Source organism: Pipistrellus hanaki (assembly GCF_964339955.1).
Source record: "Pipistrellus hanaki genome assembly, chromosome: 1".
Lineage (NCBI taxonomy): Eukaryota > Metazoa > Chordata > Mammalia > Chiroptera > Vespertilionidae > Pipistrellus > Pipistrellus hanaki.
In genome coordinates, this window is record NC_140503.1 from 116,577,559 (window position 1) to 116,594,306 (window position 16,748).

Sequence of the window (16,748 nt, forward strand, 5' to 3'; positions counted from 1 at the left end):
GCCTAAGGTACGGAGACACACAGCTCACGCGGAGAGGACGGAGCCAGAGAGAAGGGGTGGCTGATTGCCCGGCTGGCGTTCCCTAGCGGGAAGGAGATAAAAGCTCCGACTGTGCTGGGCCTCAATTCCGACTGCTCTGAACCCCAGTTCTAGGCCAGACCCCGGGGACCCAGGCTCATCATAGGGAGCTGGGCTGTAAGGCGGAACCCCGGGGGAGCGGTGAAAGGAGGTCCCAGAGGCGCGCACATTGCGTGCAGAGAAGGGACGGTTGGCTGAGCCGCGGGATTGCCCTGGTGGGAAGGAGACAAAAGCTCCGACTGCTCTGAACACCACCTCCAACTCCATTTCCAACTGAACTGAACCCCAGTTCCGGGCTCATTGGGGGAGAGCCTACACTGTTTGGTGGCAGGCGAAAATCGAGGGCACCTTTCTCTCACAGGTGCTTGCAGCGAGTAATGAAGGACCCTGAATCTCAGGAGCTGCATAGGGCGGGGCTGATGGAAGCCAAAGCTGTAGGCTCCACCCTGAAACTCCACCCCATCAGGGAAGCTGCAAAAATGCAACAATGAAATAGATCACAAACAAAAGAAATGGAGGACAAAAAGCGACTGGATATAGAGTTCAAATCTATGCTTATAAGGTTTTTCAAGAATTTTGTAGAAAAGGTCGATAAGACATATGAGGATATGAAAAGTGATCAACTAGAATTAATAAGGAATCAATAAGAAATGATAAGGGATCAACAAGAAATAAAGAATACATTGTCTGAAATAAAAAAATATTATACAGAGTCCTAAAAACAGAATGGAAGATCGCAAGAATCAAGTCAAAGATTTAGAACATAAAGAGCCAGAAGACACTTCTCCACAGAAGGAAGAAGACAAGAGAATCCAGAAAGTTGAAGATAATGTAAGAAACCTCTGGGACAACTTCAAGCGAACCAACATCAGAATTATGGGGGTCCCAGAAGATGAGAGAGAGCAAGATATCGAAAACATACTGAAATAAAGTGACAGAAAATTTTCCCCACCTGGTGAAAGAATTAGACTTACAAGTCCAGGAAGCGCACAGAACTCCAAACAAAAGGAATCCAAAGAGGACCACACCAAGACAAATCATAATTAAAATTCCAAGAGCAAAAGACAAAGAATATTAAAAGCAAGAGCAAAGCAGGTAGTTACCTATAAAGGAGCACCTATACGATTGTCAGCTGATTTCTCAACAGAAACCATGCAGGCCAGACAGGAACGGCAAGAAATATTCAAGGTGATGAATAGCCAGAACCTACAGCCAAAGATAATCTATCCAGCAAAGCTATCACTCAGAATTGAAGGTCAGATAAAGAGCTTCACTAATAAAAAAAAGCTAAAGGAGTTCATCACCACCAAACCAGAATTATGTGAATTGCTGAAGGGGGTTCTTTCGGAAGAGAAAGTAAATAAAGATAAAAATTATGAACAACAAATACGTAACTATCAACAAGTGAATCTAAAAACCAAGGAAATTAAAAAAAAAAATCTGATGAACAATATTAACTGGTGAATATAATAGAATCAGAGGTATGGAAGGGGAGTGAACTGACGATTCTTGGGGAAAAGGGGAGTGGGGGTGCGGGAAGAGACTGAACATAAACTGTGCACCTATGGATGAGGACAATGCGGGGTGGGGAAAGGGCAGAGGGTGGGGTGGGAACCTGGTAGAGGAGAGCAATGGGGGGGGGGGGGGGAACATTTGTAATAATATGAATAAAAATTTATTAAAAAAAAAGAACCAGTAAAGAAAATAAAAATAAAGCTTTGTAGCCTTCAGCGGAGGTCTAGGCCGGCCAGGGTGTGCAGGAAGGTTGGCTTTTTTCATTGCCGGGGAAACCCAAGCCTCCTGCTCACTCCATGGCCGCAGCCATCTTAGTTGTGTTAATTTGCATACTCGCCCCTGATTGGCTGGTGGGTGTGGTCTGTGGGTGTAGCACAGGTTCAGCCCATTTGCATAGCACTTTTATTAGGATACTAGAGGCCCAATGCACAAAATTTATGCAAGGGGCTCTGAGGGTAGAGGTCGCAGCCCCGGTCACCATCCCAGCCTTTGTAGCAGTAGCCCCAGAAGATCTGTTCTGATTAGCATATTATACTTTTATTATAGATTTTTTAAGGCAGACCACTCCAGATTGGTATGTGGCAGGTTTTTGTTTGTTTTTGTTTGTTTTTAATATTTAGAGAGAGAAACATCTATTTGCTATTCTACTTGTTTATGCACTCATTGGTTGATTCTTATATGTACCCTGCCCCAGGATTGAACCCACAACCATGGCATTTCAGGACAACACTCTAACCAAATGAGTTACCTAACCAAGGTCTTTATCTTTTATTTCCTTATTTACTCAAGAGTGTGATGAGGGTCTGCTTCCTAGTTCACAAAAGGGTATCTCTTAACTGTGTCCTTACTTGGTGTGAAGGGGACTAGCTTATTATTCCTTGGATTCTTTTTTACAAGGGCACTGATTCCATTCAAGAAAGCTTTGCTCTGATGGTCTAATCACTTCTCAAAGGCCCCGTCTTATATTGTTACCTTCGGGTTAGGATTTGAACATGTGTATTTTGGGGGACACAAATATTAACTCCATAGTAGAGCCTGACATGTCATGAGTAAGAGAAAGCAGAAACAGACAGCCAGGTTTACCTGGTGAATTGTTTACAAATCTAAGTTACTGCTATAGAATGGGAGTTCAGCTCAGGCATCAGACTGGGATTGGCACAAATTTTGGGGTCATAAAAGTTAAGACACTAAATAGAACCTACATTTTAAAAAATATATATTTTATTGATTTTTTACACGAGAGGAAGAGAGAGATAGTTAGAAACATCAATGAGAGAGAAACTTTGATCAGCTGCCTCTTGCACACCCCCTACTGGGGATGTGCCCCCAACCAAGGTACATGCCCTTGACCGGAATTGAACCTGGGACCTTTCAGTCCACAGGCCGACGCTCTATCTACTGAGCCAAACAGGTTTTGGCCGAACAAATATTTTAATATATTCACCCTTTCTCTATAATACAAGTGTCAACCAAATTCATGATTGACAATGACAGATTGAAACAAGTGTGCAATTGGTGCCAGCGAGTTTTATGTGTTGTGTATGCATGAGTCAACTTAGCCTTTTATATAGAACAAACCTGCTTAGACCTGCTTTCTGATTTAGCTAAACTTTTTCCAGCCCAGTGAAGCACTCCAATTTCTCTTTCAAGTAACTGACAGCAACATAGCAGTAAATATCAACATGAAGCAGATTGTAGATCACGCAGGGAGAACAAAGAGTAAAATATTTAACTGTAGCAGTCTTTGACTATATTCTGTTCAGTGAGAAAACCTGAAGTCATTTTCAAGGTCCACCATTTCTTCCTTTCAGTCAGGTCAAATTTCTAAACTTCCTAAATCTCCATTTTCTGGCTAATCAAAAGAGAATAGGATTGCACCAAGTCTCCTATCTACCTAGTCTAGAACTTCTGTGAGGATCAAATGAGATGAGACATGGGAAAACGCTTCACAGACATTTGGTTACAGTGTAAAGTGTTCCCACCTGGCTATAAAGCAAGTCATGTTTCTGGGCTGAAGAACCTGCAAGGAGGCTAGTTGTTGCTAGGGAGAGGAAGCTGGTCATTGCTACATAATGTCATTAGCATATTAGCCACATATAATTTTGGAAATCCATCATCTTTTATAGATTTTTTAATACATATTAATGGTATGTTTACAGGTTCAGGGAAAAAAAACAACTTTATTTAACCTAGTATTTGATCCCAGAACCATTTTTTCCAGAAACACAGCCCAAATAAAGCAACATTCTAGGGCAATTTGGGAACTGGTAATATGTGTAATATGTTTGTATCACAATAGGTAATAATTGTGATACAAACAGTTCAAATTGACATCTCTATTTTTAAAAATTTGATTTAATTTATTTCTTTTATTTTTTATTTTTTTAAAATATATTTTATTGATTTTGTACAGAGAGGAAGGGAGAGAGATAGAGAGCCAGAAACATCGATGAGAGAGAGTCATCGATCAGCTGCCTCTTGCACACCCCCTACTGGGGATATGCCCGCAACCAAGGTACATGCCCTTGACCGGAATCGAACCCGGGACCCTTCAGTCCCCAAGCCGACGCTCTATCCATTGAGCCAAACCGGTCCCGGCAAATTTGATTTAATTAAAAAAAAATTATTATTTAGAGAGAGAGAGACAGAAACATTGATCTGTTGTTCCACTCATTCATTGGTTGATTTTTTTTTTTAAAGTACATTTTATTGATTTTTTTTTACAGAGACCAAGGGAAAAGGATAGAGAATTACAAACATCTTTGAGAGAGAAACAGCTGCCTCCTACAGACCCCCTACTGGGGATGTGCCTGCAATGAAGGTACATATCCTTGACTGGAATTGAATCTGAAATCCTTCAGTCCGCAGGCCGACGCTGTATCCACTGAGCCAAACTGGTTAGGGCAATTGGTTGAATCTTGTATGTCCCCCTACCGGGGATTGAAGGTACAACATTGGCATATCAGGATGATGCTCTAGTAGCTACCTGGCTAGGTCTATAAAACATTTTTCTTTCTGTCCAAGAGAGTAGAGTTAATAATTTGAATCAATTTTATTATGTCACCTTCTAATTGGTTTATTCTAAAAGACACAGATGAAATAATCTTATTTTAAATAGAAATGAATAAAATTTTAAAAAGTACCATCCCAATTTAGTAAATGTACCGGTATATCCTTCTGACCAAAATAAATAAAAATAACTACTTCTAAATTATATCTTTAAAATGTACAATTTCTCAACAAACTTGAGATTTTATTCCTATGTTAAGAGTAGAGGAGCTTTCGCAAAAACCAGTTTGGCTCAGTGGTAGAGCATCGGTCTGCGGACTGAAAGGTTCCGGGTTCGATTCCGGTCAAGGGCATGTACGTTGGTTGCGGGCACATCCCAGGTGGGGGGTGTGCAGGAGGTGGCTGGTCGATGTTTCTCTCTCATCAACGTTTCTGGCTCTCTCTCTCTCCCTTCCTCTCTGTAAAAAATCAAATATATATATATATATATAAAAAAAAAAAAAAAAAAAAAAAAAAAAAGAGTGGAGGAGCTTTCTTTAATTTTTCATTAAAATTGGAATATACTTTTAATTGTGATTAATGGCTTAAAATACCCATTATTTTTATTTGTCCTTACATTCCTGAAAAAAAAAATCCTTATGCCAAATTGAGTCATTATAAAAATGGTTCTCATTTACGTATTTGGGAATCCTCCAGCTTGCTAGAAAATATAGATGTAACTATATTAAAATAAATTTTTAAGAAGTACAAATTGCCAGTTAAATAGTCACGAAGATATAAAGTACAGCATAGGTAATATAGTCAACAATATTGTAATAAGCATGTATGGTATCATATGGATACTGGATTTATGAAAGTGATCACTTTGTAAGGTATATAAATATCTAATCACTATGTTATACACCTGAATATAATATAATATTATATCTGTAGTTGAAAATTAAATTTGGATTTAAAAAAATAAATAAATAAATAAATAAATAAATTTTTACACCACTGTCTTTAGCACATGCAAAATTGCCTTCTTTTGTATGCTATCCTGTCCTTGGGAATTTCAATCTGTGTGATAGTGTGCATGACTGTGTTCAACCACTAGTTATGAAAGAAATGTAAATTAAAACAATAATTAACAGATTAAATAAAATCAACCCCTAGGCACTCCCTCCCCCCAGCATCAAAACGACAAAAAATGTGAAGCTATTATAGCTGGTTGTGTAGAGGTTGGAAAACTATGCTCTTTATAGTAGACAGTGCTGGCTGCCTAAGCCAGTAGCCACTGTCCCCTTTTCTAACAGAACTCCATCTTTTATAGGAATGGCAATGTGTGCTCTGCTAAAAGAAATTTCTATTTCCATCTTTCTTTATAATCAAAATATCATAACTCTAGCAAGTGATAGTTAAGTTGAGGATTTCTTATAATGCCTTGCTCCTTTGACATAAACAGCAAGAAGGGATGGTACCTTTTTATCCTTCCTGGAATACCGATATGAGACAAGAGACAAAGCAACCATACCATGACTGAAAAAAAGAAAGCTACATACTAAAATTGATAAAAGCAAAATCTGGATGCAGCCCAGACATTTAAGATACCATACTGGTAAAGTTGCTGTACTAGCCCTGAACTTCCTATACCAGAATTACCCGACGAGAAACAAAAATTCCTAATTTTTAAAACCACAATTAAGTAAAGTTTTCAAATGCAACATTAATTGATAAGACTCATGAATTGCAACCTTACTCTTGGGAACTCTGACTAAAGGAAGCAAAGTTATGTACAAGAGGATATTCGTAGTAGCATTTTCTATATTGGATTAACACCGAAAACAAATTAGATATCCAACAGTTTGAGAAAGTTAAAACAACTTAAGACTATTAAGTTGACATTTGAAAATCAACTTTCTGAAGACAACAGAAAAGATTAAAATGTAAATATGTCTGCTATATTTGTAACTATTGGCAAAACTGTTGGTTCCCTAATCCACGGTTATTCCTAATCCCTTTTCCTTTCCTACCTTTATTAGAAAATCTGGAAAGGCTTACAATTTCATTTCTTGACCTTTTTTGCCACTAGAGGTGATCATCTTATACACTTGTGGCCAACAGATGAGCACAAATTGGGTTTCTGCAGAAGGTTTTGCTGATATGAGTAAGAATTAGATGTGTAAGGCGCTGCTTCCCCTTTCCTGGTTTTGCTAATAGAGACATAGCCTTGGGCTGCAGTGGCCATTCTGTTACCATGAGGGAAAGGCCAAAAAAACCAGAGACTTGGTATCATGGAGTCACTGAACCAATGCCAGTAGCCAGTTCCTCTATGCTTCTCATTACGTGAAAAAAATAAATCCCTATTTGAGGAACACTGCTACCAGGATGTTTAGTTAAAGTAGGAAAAATATCTACGTGATAAATTACATATGAACATTAAGATTTGACACAAAAATTAAAGCAGTCAACCTATTAGGGTACTATTAAAAATAATTTGTTAACAGAGAAGCACGGCGTGGGTTGAGCTTCAACCTATGAATCACAGTCACAGTGCAATTTCCATAGGGCACAGGCCCGTATGGGGCTTGCAGGAGGCAGCTGATCAATAATTCTCTCTCTGCCGAAACCGGTTTGGCTCAACGGTAGAGCGACGGTCTGCGGACTGAAAGGTCCCAGGTTCGATTCCAGTCAAGGGCATGTACATTGGTTGAGGGCACATCCCCGGTGGGGGGTGTGCAAGAGGCAGCTGGTCAATGTTTCTCTCTCATCGACGTTTCTAGCTCTCTATGTCTCTCCCTGCCTCTCTGTAAAAAATCAATAAAATATATTTGAAAAAAATAATAATAATTCTCTCTCATTATTCATGTTTCTATCTCCCTCTCCCTTCCTCTCTGAAATCAATAAAATTATGGTTTTTTTTTTAAAGTTTTGTACAATAAATCATTTAAATAATAATATTGAGCTTAAATGGAAAATGTCTTATTAATTTTGCTGGTAAGAACACATTTGCCATTTAACCTAGACTTTTAATTCTAAGACCCTTTCTCCATTGTTTTGTTTTTTACAAGAGTCAAACAAAATTTTAGTAACCAAAATATATTTTCAATAAAATTTTATGTTTACATCTGTAAATAATAAAGGAGTATCAAGGACATTTGTAAAATTTCACCATACAGTTTTACACATGGTATTAGAAAACTGTTCATTAGAAATTAGTGGGATTATCCAAAGATACTTCAGATGCTCAAATCCATACACTCTTCATCCTACATATCAACTTCAGTTGCACAGATTTAGATGAAGACCTCTTACATAATATTGAAAATGTGATGCAACCTGCCCTTCATTGGCATTGTATTTCCTCAGACAGTCTGCCTTCATCACAAGTATCTTCTACACCTGAGAGATCAGCAACATCAAGATGGCTCATCAGCTAAGTCACGTTGGTCAAAATACCTAGCAAAGAAATCATTGAATGTATGCTTAGAGATATTAATTGCAGCACTACAGAAAATAATATCAGAAGATTGCAAACAACCCAAATGTCCATCAATAAGGGGATGGGTGAATAAACTATAGTACATCAATACAGAGAAGGCTATGAAGCTTTTATAAAATATCCATACTGCTATAGCATGACTTCCAGGACTTATTACATGGAAAAAGGTACAGAATGGTATGTTTAATATGCCACTTTTTATAAGTGTGTGTAGGAATGCATATATATTTGCTTATACTTTTAAAAACGATAAGTAAAAGGATAAACCAAAAATTAATAATAAAATCGATAATACAGAAGAGAGAAAGGAGGCTAGGGAGATTAACGATGGATTCTAAAATACTCCAAATGTACAATGAATTATAATTTAACCTTGGAGAAATGTAATATTCTTTTGTAATTATGAAAAAAGATTAAATTAAAAAACAAACATGAATCAAACTCCACAAAATGAGTCTTCCCATATATCAAGTTGGTAGTATATCACACAGAGAATATTTTTAAATGACCTTAAACAGTGTTCTGATATACAGCATGTTTCTAGTAAGATATACCAGGGACAAAAACAGAATGCAAAGCATTATTAAAATGATTTCAATATTTTTACTGTCAGTGACATTGGTAGCATTGTTATTCTGAAATAATTATGTGTATGTTTCAGGATAAAGCCATAGTTATGTTAACGTGGTTAGAAATCAGGATTTTCAGCATAGGTTAAAAAGAAATATTAAAGAAAAACCCCAGAATCTTAAACTAGACCTGAAATATAAATTTGAACTCAGAATTTTCTTTTTCTCTTTCTAAATAATACATAGTTCCTAGCTGTTCACTGAAAAGAACTCAATGCACAACTAGTTCTCTGGACTCTAAATACCATATTCTACTTGAAAAAAAGAAACAGTACTCCCAGGAGAGAAGACTAATTGTAGCTACAGATCCAAAAATATTCAAAACACATGAATCATTTTGACATACCAAAAGACAACTAAAAAAGACCACTAGGGCTGAAACCGGTTTGGCTCAGTGGATAGAGCATCGGTCTGCAGACTGAAAGGTCACGGGTTCGATTCCGGTCAAGGGCATGTACACTGGTTGCGGGCACATCTCTAGTGGGAGGTGTGCAAGAGGCAGCTGATAGATGATTTTCTCTCATCGATGTTTCTAACTCTCGATCCCTCTCCCTTTCTCTCTGTAAAAAATCAATAAAATATAAAAAAATTAAAAAAAAAAGACCACTAGGATTATATAACAAAAAGCATATGAGTTGACCTGACTGGCCAAAGATGGAACAACCTGAGCATTAAATAATGACTGTGAGAGAAACAAAGATGGTGGCATAAACATCTAAACTGATGCCTCACCCAACAATTTCAAAACTACAACTAAAAGACAAAACAGACATCATTCAGAAGAATAGGAAGGCTGGCTGAGTGGAAATTCTACAACCAGAAGGAAAGAGAAAAGCACACTGAGACTCAGTGGAGCTGCAGAAGGCAGAGGTACTGAGGCACGTGCGTGTGGAGAGGGCTGGCAACTGAGTACGCGACTTGCTTTCTCAACTGTGAGGGAGACAACAGCTCCCAAAGGATATGAACTCCAGTTCCAGGAAAGACTCTGGGGACCCAGACTCATAAGGGGAGAAACTGGACTTTCAGAAAAGAGAAAAGCATACTGAGACTCACAGGAACTGTGGAAGGCAAAGGTACCGAGGCGTATGTGAAGAGAGGGCTGGCAACTGAGTATGTGGCTGGCTTTCTAAATTGGGAGACAAAAGCTCCCAACTACTCTGAACTCCAGTTCCGGGCGAGACTCTGGGGACCCACACTTGTTTGGGAAGAAACTGAACTGTCTGGCAGGAGGCAAAACTCGAGGGTGGCTTTCTCTCAGAGGTGCTTGCAGCGATTACCACAGGAAACTGAGACTCTGGGGCCTTTTAGGGTAGGGCTGATGGGAAGCCATTACTGTCTGCTTCTCCCTGAGATGCTGCACCATCCAAGCTGAGCACAGAGGTTTTTGCAAGTCTTGTCTCACAAGGGTGTCTCCAGCACAGAAGTTCTCTCAGCGTAGACACAGCTGATCCTCACAGCCAATTGGCCTGGAATTCAATTCCTCCCAGTGATACCAACAACAGTCAAGGCTTAACTACAGCAAAACTATGCACACAGCCCACAAAGAGGTGCACAAAGAGTGTCCACCTCAGATAATTGGGGGTCTGAGCCACTGGGCCCTATAGAACACTTAGCACACAAAACCATTCTATCAACTCAGGGAATCAGCCAAAATTCGGAGACAAAAAACAGGTCACAAATGAAAGACATGGAGGAAAGCAAACTACTGAATATAGGATTCAAAACCACCATTATAAGGTTACTCAAGAACTACTAGAAACCTCCGAGAAATTTAGCAAGACCCTCAAGGATATGAAAAAGGACCAAATAGAAATTAAGCATACACTGTCTGAAACAAAAAATAATATACAGAGATCCAACAGCAGATGAGAGAATCACAAGAATCAAGTCAAATATTTGGAATACAAAGAAGTAAACACCCAACCGGAAAAGCAAAAAGAATCCAAAAATATAAAGATAGTGTAAGGAGACTCTGGGACAACTTCAAGCGTACCAACATCAGAATTATGAGGGTCCCAGAAGAAGAGAGAGAGAGCAAGATACTAAAAACCTATTTGAAGAAATAATAACAGAAAACTTCCTCTACCTGGTGAAAGAAATAGACTTACAAGTCCAGGAACTGACAGTTCAAAAGGAATCCAAAGAGGACCACACCAAGACACATCATAATTAAAATGTCAAGGGCAAAAGACAGAGAGAATCTTACAAGCAGCAAGAGAAAAATAGTTATGTACAAGAGAACACCCATACGATTTCCAGCTGATTTCTCAACAGAAACTATGCAGGCCCGATGGAAGGGGCAAGAAATATTCAAAGTAATGAATAGCAAGAACCTACAAGGAAGATTTCCCAGCAAAGCTATCATTCAGAATTGAAGGTCAGAAAAGAGCTGCACAGATAAGAAAAAGCTAAAGGAGTTCATCCCTGCCAAACCAGTATTATATGAAACACTGAAAGGTATTCTTTTGTTTTTTTTTCTTTTTTTAAAAAAATATATTTTATTGATTTTGTACAGAGAGGAAGGGAGAGAGATAGAGAGTTAGAAACATCGATGAGAGAGAGTCATCGATCAGCTGCCTCTTGCACACCCCCTACTGGGGATATGCCCGCAACCAAGGTATATGCCCTTGACTGGAATCGAACCCGGGACCTTTCATTCCCCAAGCCGACGCTCTATCCATTGAGCCAAACCGGTTTTGGCTGAAAGGTATTCTTTTTTTTTTTAAATATATTTTATTGATTTTTTTTTTTGCCCCCCTCCCTTTCACCCACACATCCCCTCCCTCCCCAGAGTTTTGTGTCCATTGGTTGTACTTATATGCATGTATAAAAGTCCTTCGGTTGATCTATTATCTCCCCCAGATCTTCCTCCCCTCCCTGCTGTAAATTGACAGTCTACTTGTTGATATACTGTCTCTATATCTATCTTTTGGTTCATCAGTTTATAATGCTCTTTATTATCCACAAATGAGTGAGGTCATGTGGTATTTCGTTTTCATTGATTGGCTTATTTCACTAAGCATGATGTTCTCCAATTCCATCCAGGTTGCTGCAAATGATGAGAATTCCTTCTTTTTTATGGCAACATAGTATTCCATTGTGTAGATGTACCATGGTTTTTGGATCCAATCATCTGCTGACGGGCACCGAGGCTGTTTCCAAATTCTGGCTATTGTAGATTGTGCTGCTATAAACATAGGGGTGCATATATCCTTTCTGATTGGTGTTTCTAGTTTCTTGGGATATATTCCTAGAAGTGGGATTACTGGGTCAAATGGGAGTTCCATTTTCAGTTTTTTGAGGAAACTCCACACTGTTCTCCACAGTGGTTGCACCAGTCTGCATTCCCACCAGCAGTGCACTAGGGTTCCTTTTTCTCCGCAACCTCGCCAACACTTGTCGTTTGTTTATTTGTTGATGTTGGCCATTCTGACAGGTGTGAGATGGTACCGCATTGTTGTTTTGATTTGCATCTCTCGGACAATTAGTGACTTTGAGCATGTTTTCATGTGCCTTTTGGCCTTCCTTCTGTCTTCTTTTGAAAATGTTCTATTTAGGTCCATTGCCCATTTTTTAATTGGATTATTTATCTTCCTTTTATTTAGTTGTATAAGCTGTTTGTAGATGTTGGAGGTTAAACCTTTATCAGTGATATCATTTGCAAATATGTTCTCCCACACTGTGGGCTTTCTCGTTGTTTTGTTGATGGTTTCTTTTGCTGTAAAAAAGCTTTTTATTTTGATGTAGTCCCATTTGTTTATTTTCTCTTTAGCTTCCATTGCCCTAGGGGCAGTATCAGTGAAGTTCTTTTGGCATACGTCTGAGATTTTGCTGCCTGTGGATGCTTCTAGTATTTTTATGGTTTCCCGTCTGATGTTTAAGTCCTGTATCCATTTTGAGTTTATTTTTGTGAATGGTGTAAGTTGGTGATCTAGTTTCATTCTTTTGCATGTGTCTGTCCAATTTTCCCAACACCATTTATTGAAGAAACTGTCTTGACTCCATTGTATATTCTTGCCTCCTTTGTCAAATATTAATTGAGCATAGTGATTTGGGTTGATATCTGGGTTCTCGATTCGATTCCATTGATCTATATGTCTGTTCTTATGCCAATACCAGGCTGTTTTGAGAACAGTGGCTTTGTAATATAGTTTGAAGTCTGGTATTGAGATCCCTCCTACTTTACTCTTCTTTCTCAGGATTGCTGTGGCTATTCGGGGTCTTTTATTGTTCCAAATGAACTTTTGGAGAGTTCTTTCTAGATCGGTGAAATATGTCATTGGTATTTTAATGGGGAGTGCATTGAACCTATAGATTGCTTTAGGAAGTATGGACATTTTGATGATGTTGATCCTACCGATCCATGAACATGGTATGTTCTTCCATCTCCTTACATCTTCCTCTATCTCTTTTTTCAGTGTCGTGTAGTTTTCCGCATATCGGTCCTTTACTTCCTTAGTTAAATTTATTCCTAGGTATCTTAATTTTTTTGGTGCGATGGTAAATGGAATTGCTTTTTTAGTCTCTGTTTCTGCAGTTTCTCTGTTGGTGTATAGAAAAGCCATGGATTTCTTGGCATTAATTTTGTATCCTGCTACATTGCCAAATTCATTTATTAAGTCAATTAGTTTTTTAATGGAGTCTTTTGGGTTTTTTATGTACAATATCATGTCATCTGCAAATAAGGATAACTTTACTTCTTCTTTTCCTATTTGGATGCCTTTTATTTCCTCCTCTTGTCTAATTGCAATGGCTAGTACTTCCAGTACTATGTCAAACAGGAGTGGCGAGAGTGGGCATCCCTGTCATGTTCCTGTTCTTAGAGGGAATGGTTTTACTTTTTGCCCATTGAGTATAATGTTGGCTGTGGGTTTATCATATATAGCTTTTATTATGTTGAGGTACGATCCTTGTACTCCCACCTTGTTAAGAGTTTTTGTCAGAGAAGGGTGTTGGATTTTATCGAATGCTTTTTCTGCATCAATTGATATGACTATATGATTTTTATCTTTCAATTTGTTTATGTGATGTATCACGTTTATTGACTTGTGGATATTGTACCATCCTTGCATTCCTGGAATAAATCCTACTTGGTCGTGGTGTATGATCTTTGTGATGTTCTTCTGGAGTCGATTTGCTATTGTAGAATTTTGTTGAGGATTTTGGCATCTATGTTCATGAGGGATATTGGCCTGTAATTCTCTTTCATAGAGTTGTCTTTATCTGGTTTTGGTATTAGGGTGATGCTGGCTTCATAGAAGGAATTTGGAAGTGTTCCTTCCTCTTGGATTTTTTGGAATAGTCTGAGGAGGATAGTTTTTAGTTCTTCCTTGAATGTTTGGTAAAACTCTCCTGTGAAGCCATCTGGCCCTGGGCTTTTGTTTGCTGGAAGCTTTTTGATGACTGTTTCAATTTCTTCCCAAGTCACTGGTTTATTGAGGTTTTTAGATTCTTCCTGATTGAGTTTTGGAAGATTATATTTTTCTAGGAATATGTCCATTTCCTCCAGGTTGTTCAGTTTGTTGGAGTAGAGTTGTTCATAGTATTTTGTAACAATCCGTTGTATTTCGGTGGGGTCTGTTGTTATTTCACCTCTTTCATTTCTGATTTTGTTTATTTGGGTCCTCTTTCTTTGTTTCTTGGTTAGTCTGGCTAGAGGTCCATCTATCTTGTTTATCCTTTCAAAGAACCAGCTCTTGGTTTTGTTGATCTTATGTATTGTTTCTTTGGTCTCTATGTCGTTTATCTGTGCTCTGATTTTTGTTATTTCCTTCCTTCTACTTACACTGGGCTTTTCTTGTTGCTCTTTTTCTAACTCTTTGAGTTGTAGAGTTAGATCATTTGTTACACTTTTTTCTAGTTTTTTGCAATAGGCTTGTAAGGATATGAACTTCCCTCTCAAAACTGCTTTTGCTGTGTCCCATAGATTTTGGATTGTTGTGTTTTCATTGTCATTTGTTTCCAGGATGTTTTTAATTTCTTCCTTGATTTCTCTGGTAACCCAGTCCTTGTTTAATAGCATGCTGTTTAGTCTCCATGTGTTTGATTTCTTTGGATTATTTTTATTGTAGTTAATTTCCAGTTTTATGCCATTATGGTCTGAGAAGATGCTTGATATGATTTCTATCTTCTTGAATTTGAAGAGACTTTGCCTATGTCCCAAAATGTGGTCTATCTTTGAGAATGTCCCATGTGCATTTGAGAAGAATGTATATTCTGTGGCTTTGGGGTGGAATGTTCTGAAGACGTCAATTAATTCCATCTGGTCTAATGAGTTATTTAGGATTGATATTTCTTTGCTGATTTTTTGTTTAGATGATTTGTCGAAGGGTGACAATGGGGTATTAAAATCTCCTACTATGATTGTATTGCTGTTAATCTCTCCCTTAATGTCCTCCAGCAGTTTTTTTATGTATTTGGGTGCTCCCGTATTGGGTGCATATATATTTACCAGGGTTATTTCTTCTTGTTTGATTGCTCCCTTTAGTATTATGAAGTGGCCTTTATTGTCTCTTGTTATGTCCTTCACTCTGAGATCTAATTTGTCAGATATAAGTATTGCTACCCCAGCTTTCTTTTCATTTCCATTTGCCTGGAAAACCTTTTTCCATCCCTTCACCCTCAGTCTGTGTGCATCTCTTTTTCTGAGGTGGGTTTCTTGTAGACAACAGATGTATGGGTTTTGTTTTCTTATCCAATCTGTTACCCTATGTCTTTTGATTGGAGCATTTAAACCATTTACATTTAATGTTATTAATGATAGGTACTCATTTGATGCCATTTATATTCTATACCCCTGTGTTCCTTCTTCGCTTCCTATTTCTTTATTTTTACAGTAGACCTGAAAGGTATTCTTTAAGAGGAAGGAGAAGAAAAAGGTAAAGAAAAAAGTTATGAAGAACAAATACATATCTATCAACAAGTGAATCTAAAAATCAAGTGAATAAAAAATCTGAAGAACATAATAAACTGGTGAATATAATAAATAGAATCAGGGGCATAGAAAGGAGTGGACTGACAATTCTTGGGGGTAAAGGGATATGCGAGAAGAGAATGGATAAAAATCGTACACCTATGGATGAGGACAGTGGGGTGGAGGTGGTAAGGGCAGAGGGTGGGGTGGAAACCGGTTGGAGGGAAGCTATGGAGGGAAAAACAGGAAAATTGTAATAATTTGAATAATAGAGATTTATTTAAAAGAAATACTGACTGCAATGGATCGAAACGTATAAAATGTTAAAACCCCTAAATGCAAAACAGTAATCCAAAAACAAACAATCTTATTGGTCATCTTTGAGGACTGCTAGTCCACAACTTCATTATTTTTCAAAAATTAGTAATAATTGGAAATAATACTGCCTGTATCCTATTTATTTTTAGGGGGTGTAAACTATATTTCAGAATAACCAAATTGATGAAGATAGGCTATATTTTCTAGAAAATGTTATATACATAAATATAAAACCCAGCATTTTCTAGTCCTAAGGAAATGATGGATCTATCTAACAATCATCAATGGCTGATAAAACCAACAGGTAAAAGGTATAGGCTTTACCTGAACACTTAAGATCACCTTTATCATCACTAAGAGTAGGACAACTGGACATTATATGCCTCCTGATGTAATACAACAGCATCCATAGAGTATTATCAAACAAACAAAAACACTATAATATATAGGGTCCACCCCCCAAAAATGTATACACACACTTTGAATAATTATAAAGGCAATGTTTATGAAAATACATTTCATTTTCAAAATTCAGCTATCACCTGTTAAAGTGTATTACATTTTTGGGGGTCACCTGTATAATCAAACCTCTAGACTTACCTACCAGTTTATAGAAAATATGAGGGGTGAACACATTAAATACTGCATGAAGATTTAGTTGTCAAAACCAAGATGTGAAATTTTACAAGTCAAAGGACCCAGTTTCTTCAACAAATAAATGACAAAGAAAAAACCCTCCAGGAGGGTTGATGGGGAGATTTAAGAGACATCAAACAAATGCAATGAGGACACCCTAAATTTAAAG

General features: G+C 37.9%; 1 protein-coding gene and 1 pseudogene across 2 annotated transcripts in view; one reads left to right on the plus strand and one right to left on the minus strand.

Annotated features, from left to right (window-relative positions):
• LOC311620775 (neurofilament light polypeptide-like) overlaps positions 1 to 16,748 on the plus strand; it is a 1,158,328-nt pseudogene that overhangs the window by 935,967 nt on the left and 205,613 nt on the right. The window lies entirely within an intron of this gene.
• Positions 6,283 to 16,748, minus strand: part of GEMIN2 (gem nuclear organelle associated protein 2) — a 37,355-nt gene continuing 26,889 nt past the window's right edge. The window contains exon 10 of the mRNA XM_084871440.1: positions 6,283 to 8,040. Within this exon, the coding sequence (XP_084727566.1) occupies positions 8,001 to 8,040 (40 nt within the window). The 3' untranslated portion in view covers positions 6,283 to 8,000. The remainder of the gene's footprint in view (positions 8,041 to 16,748) is intronic.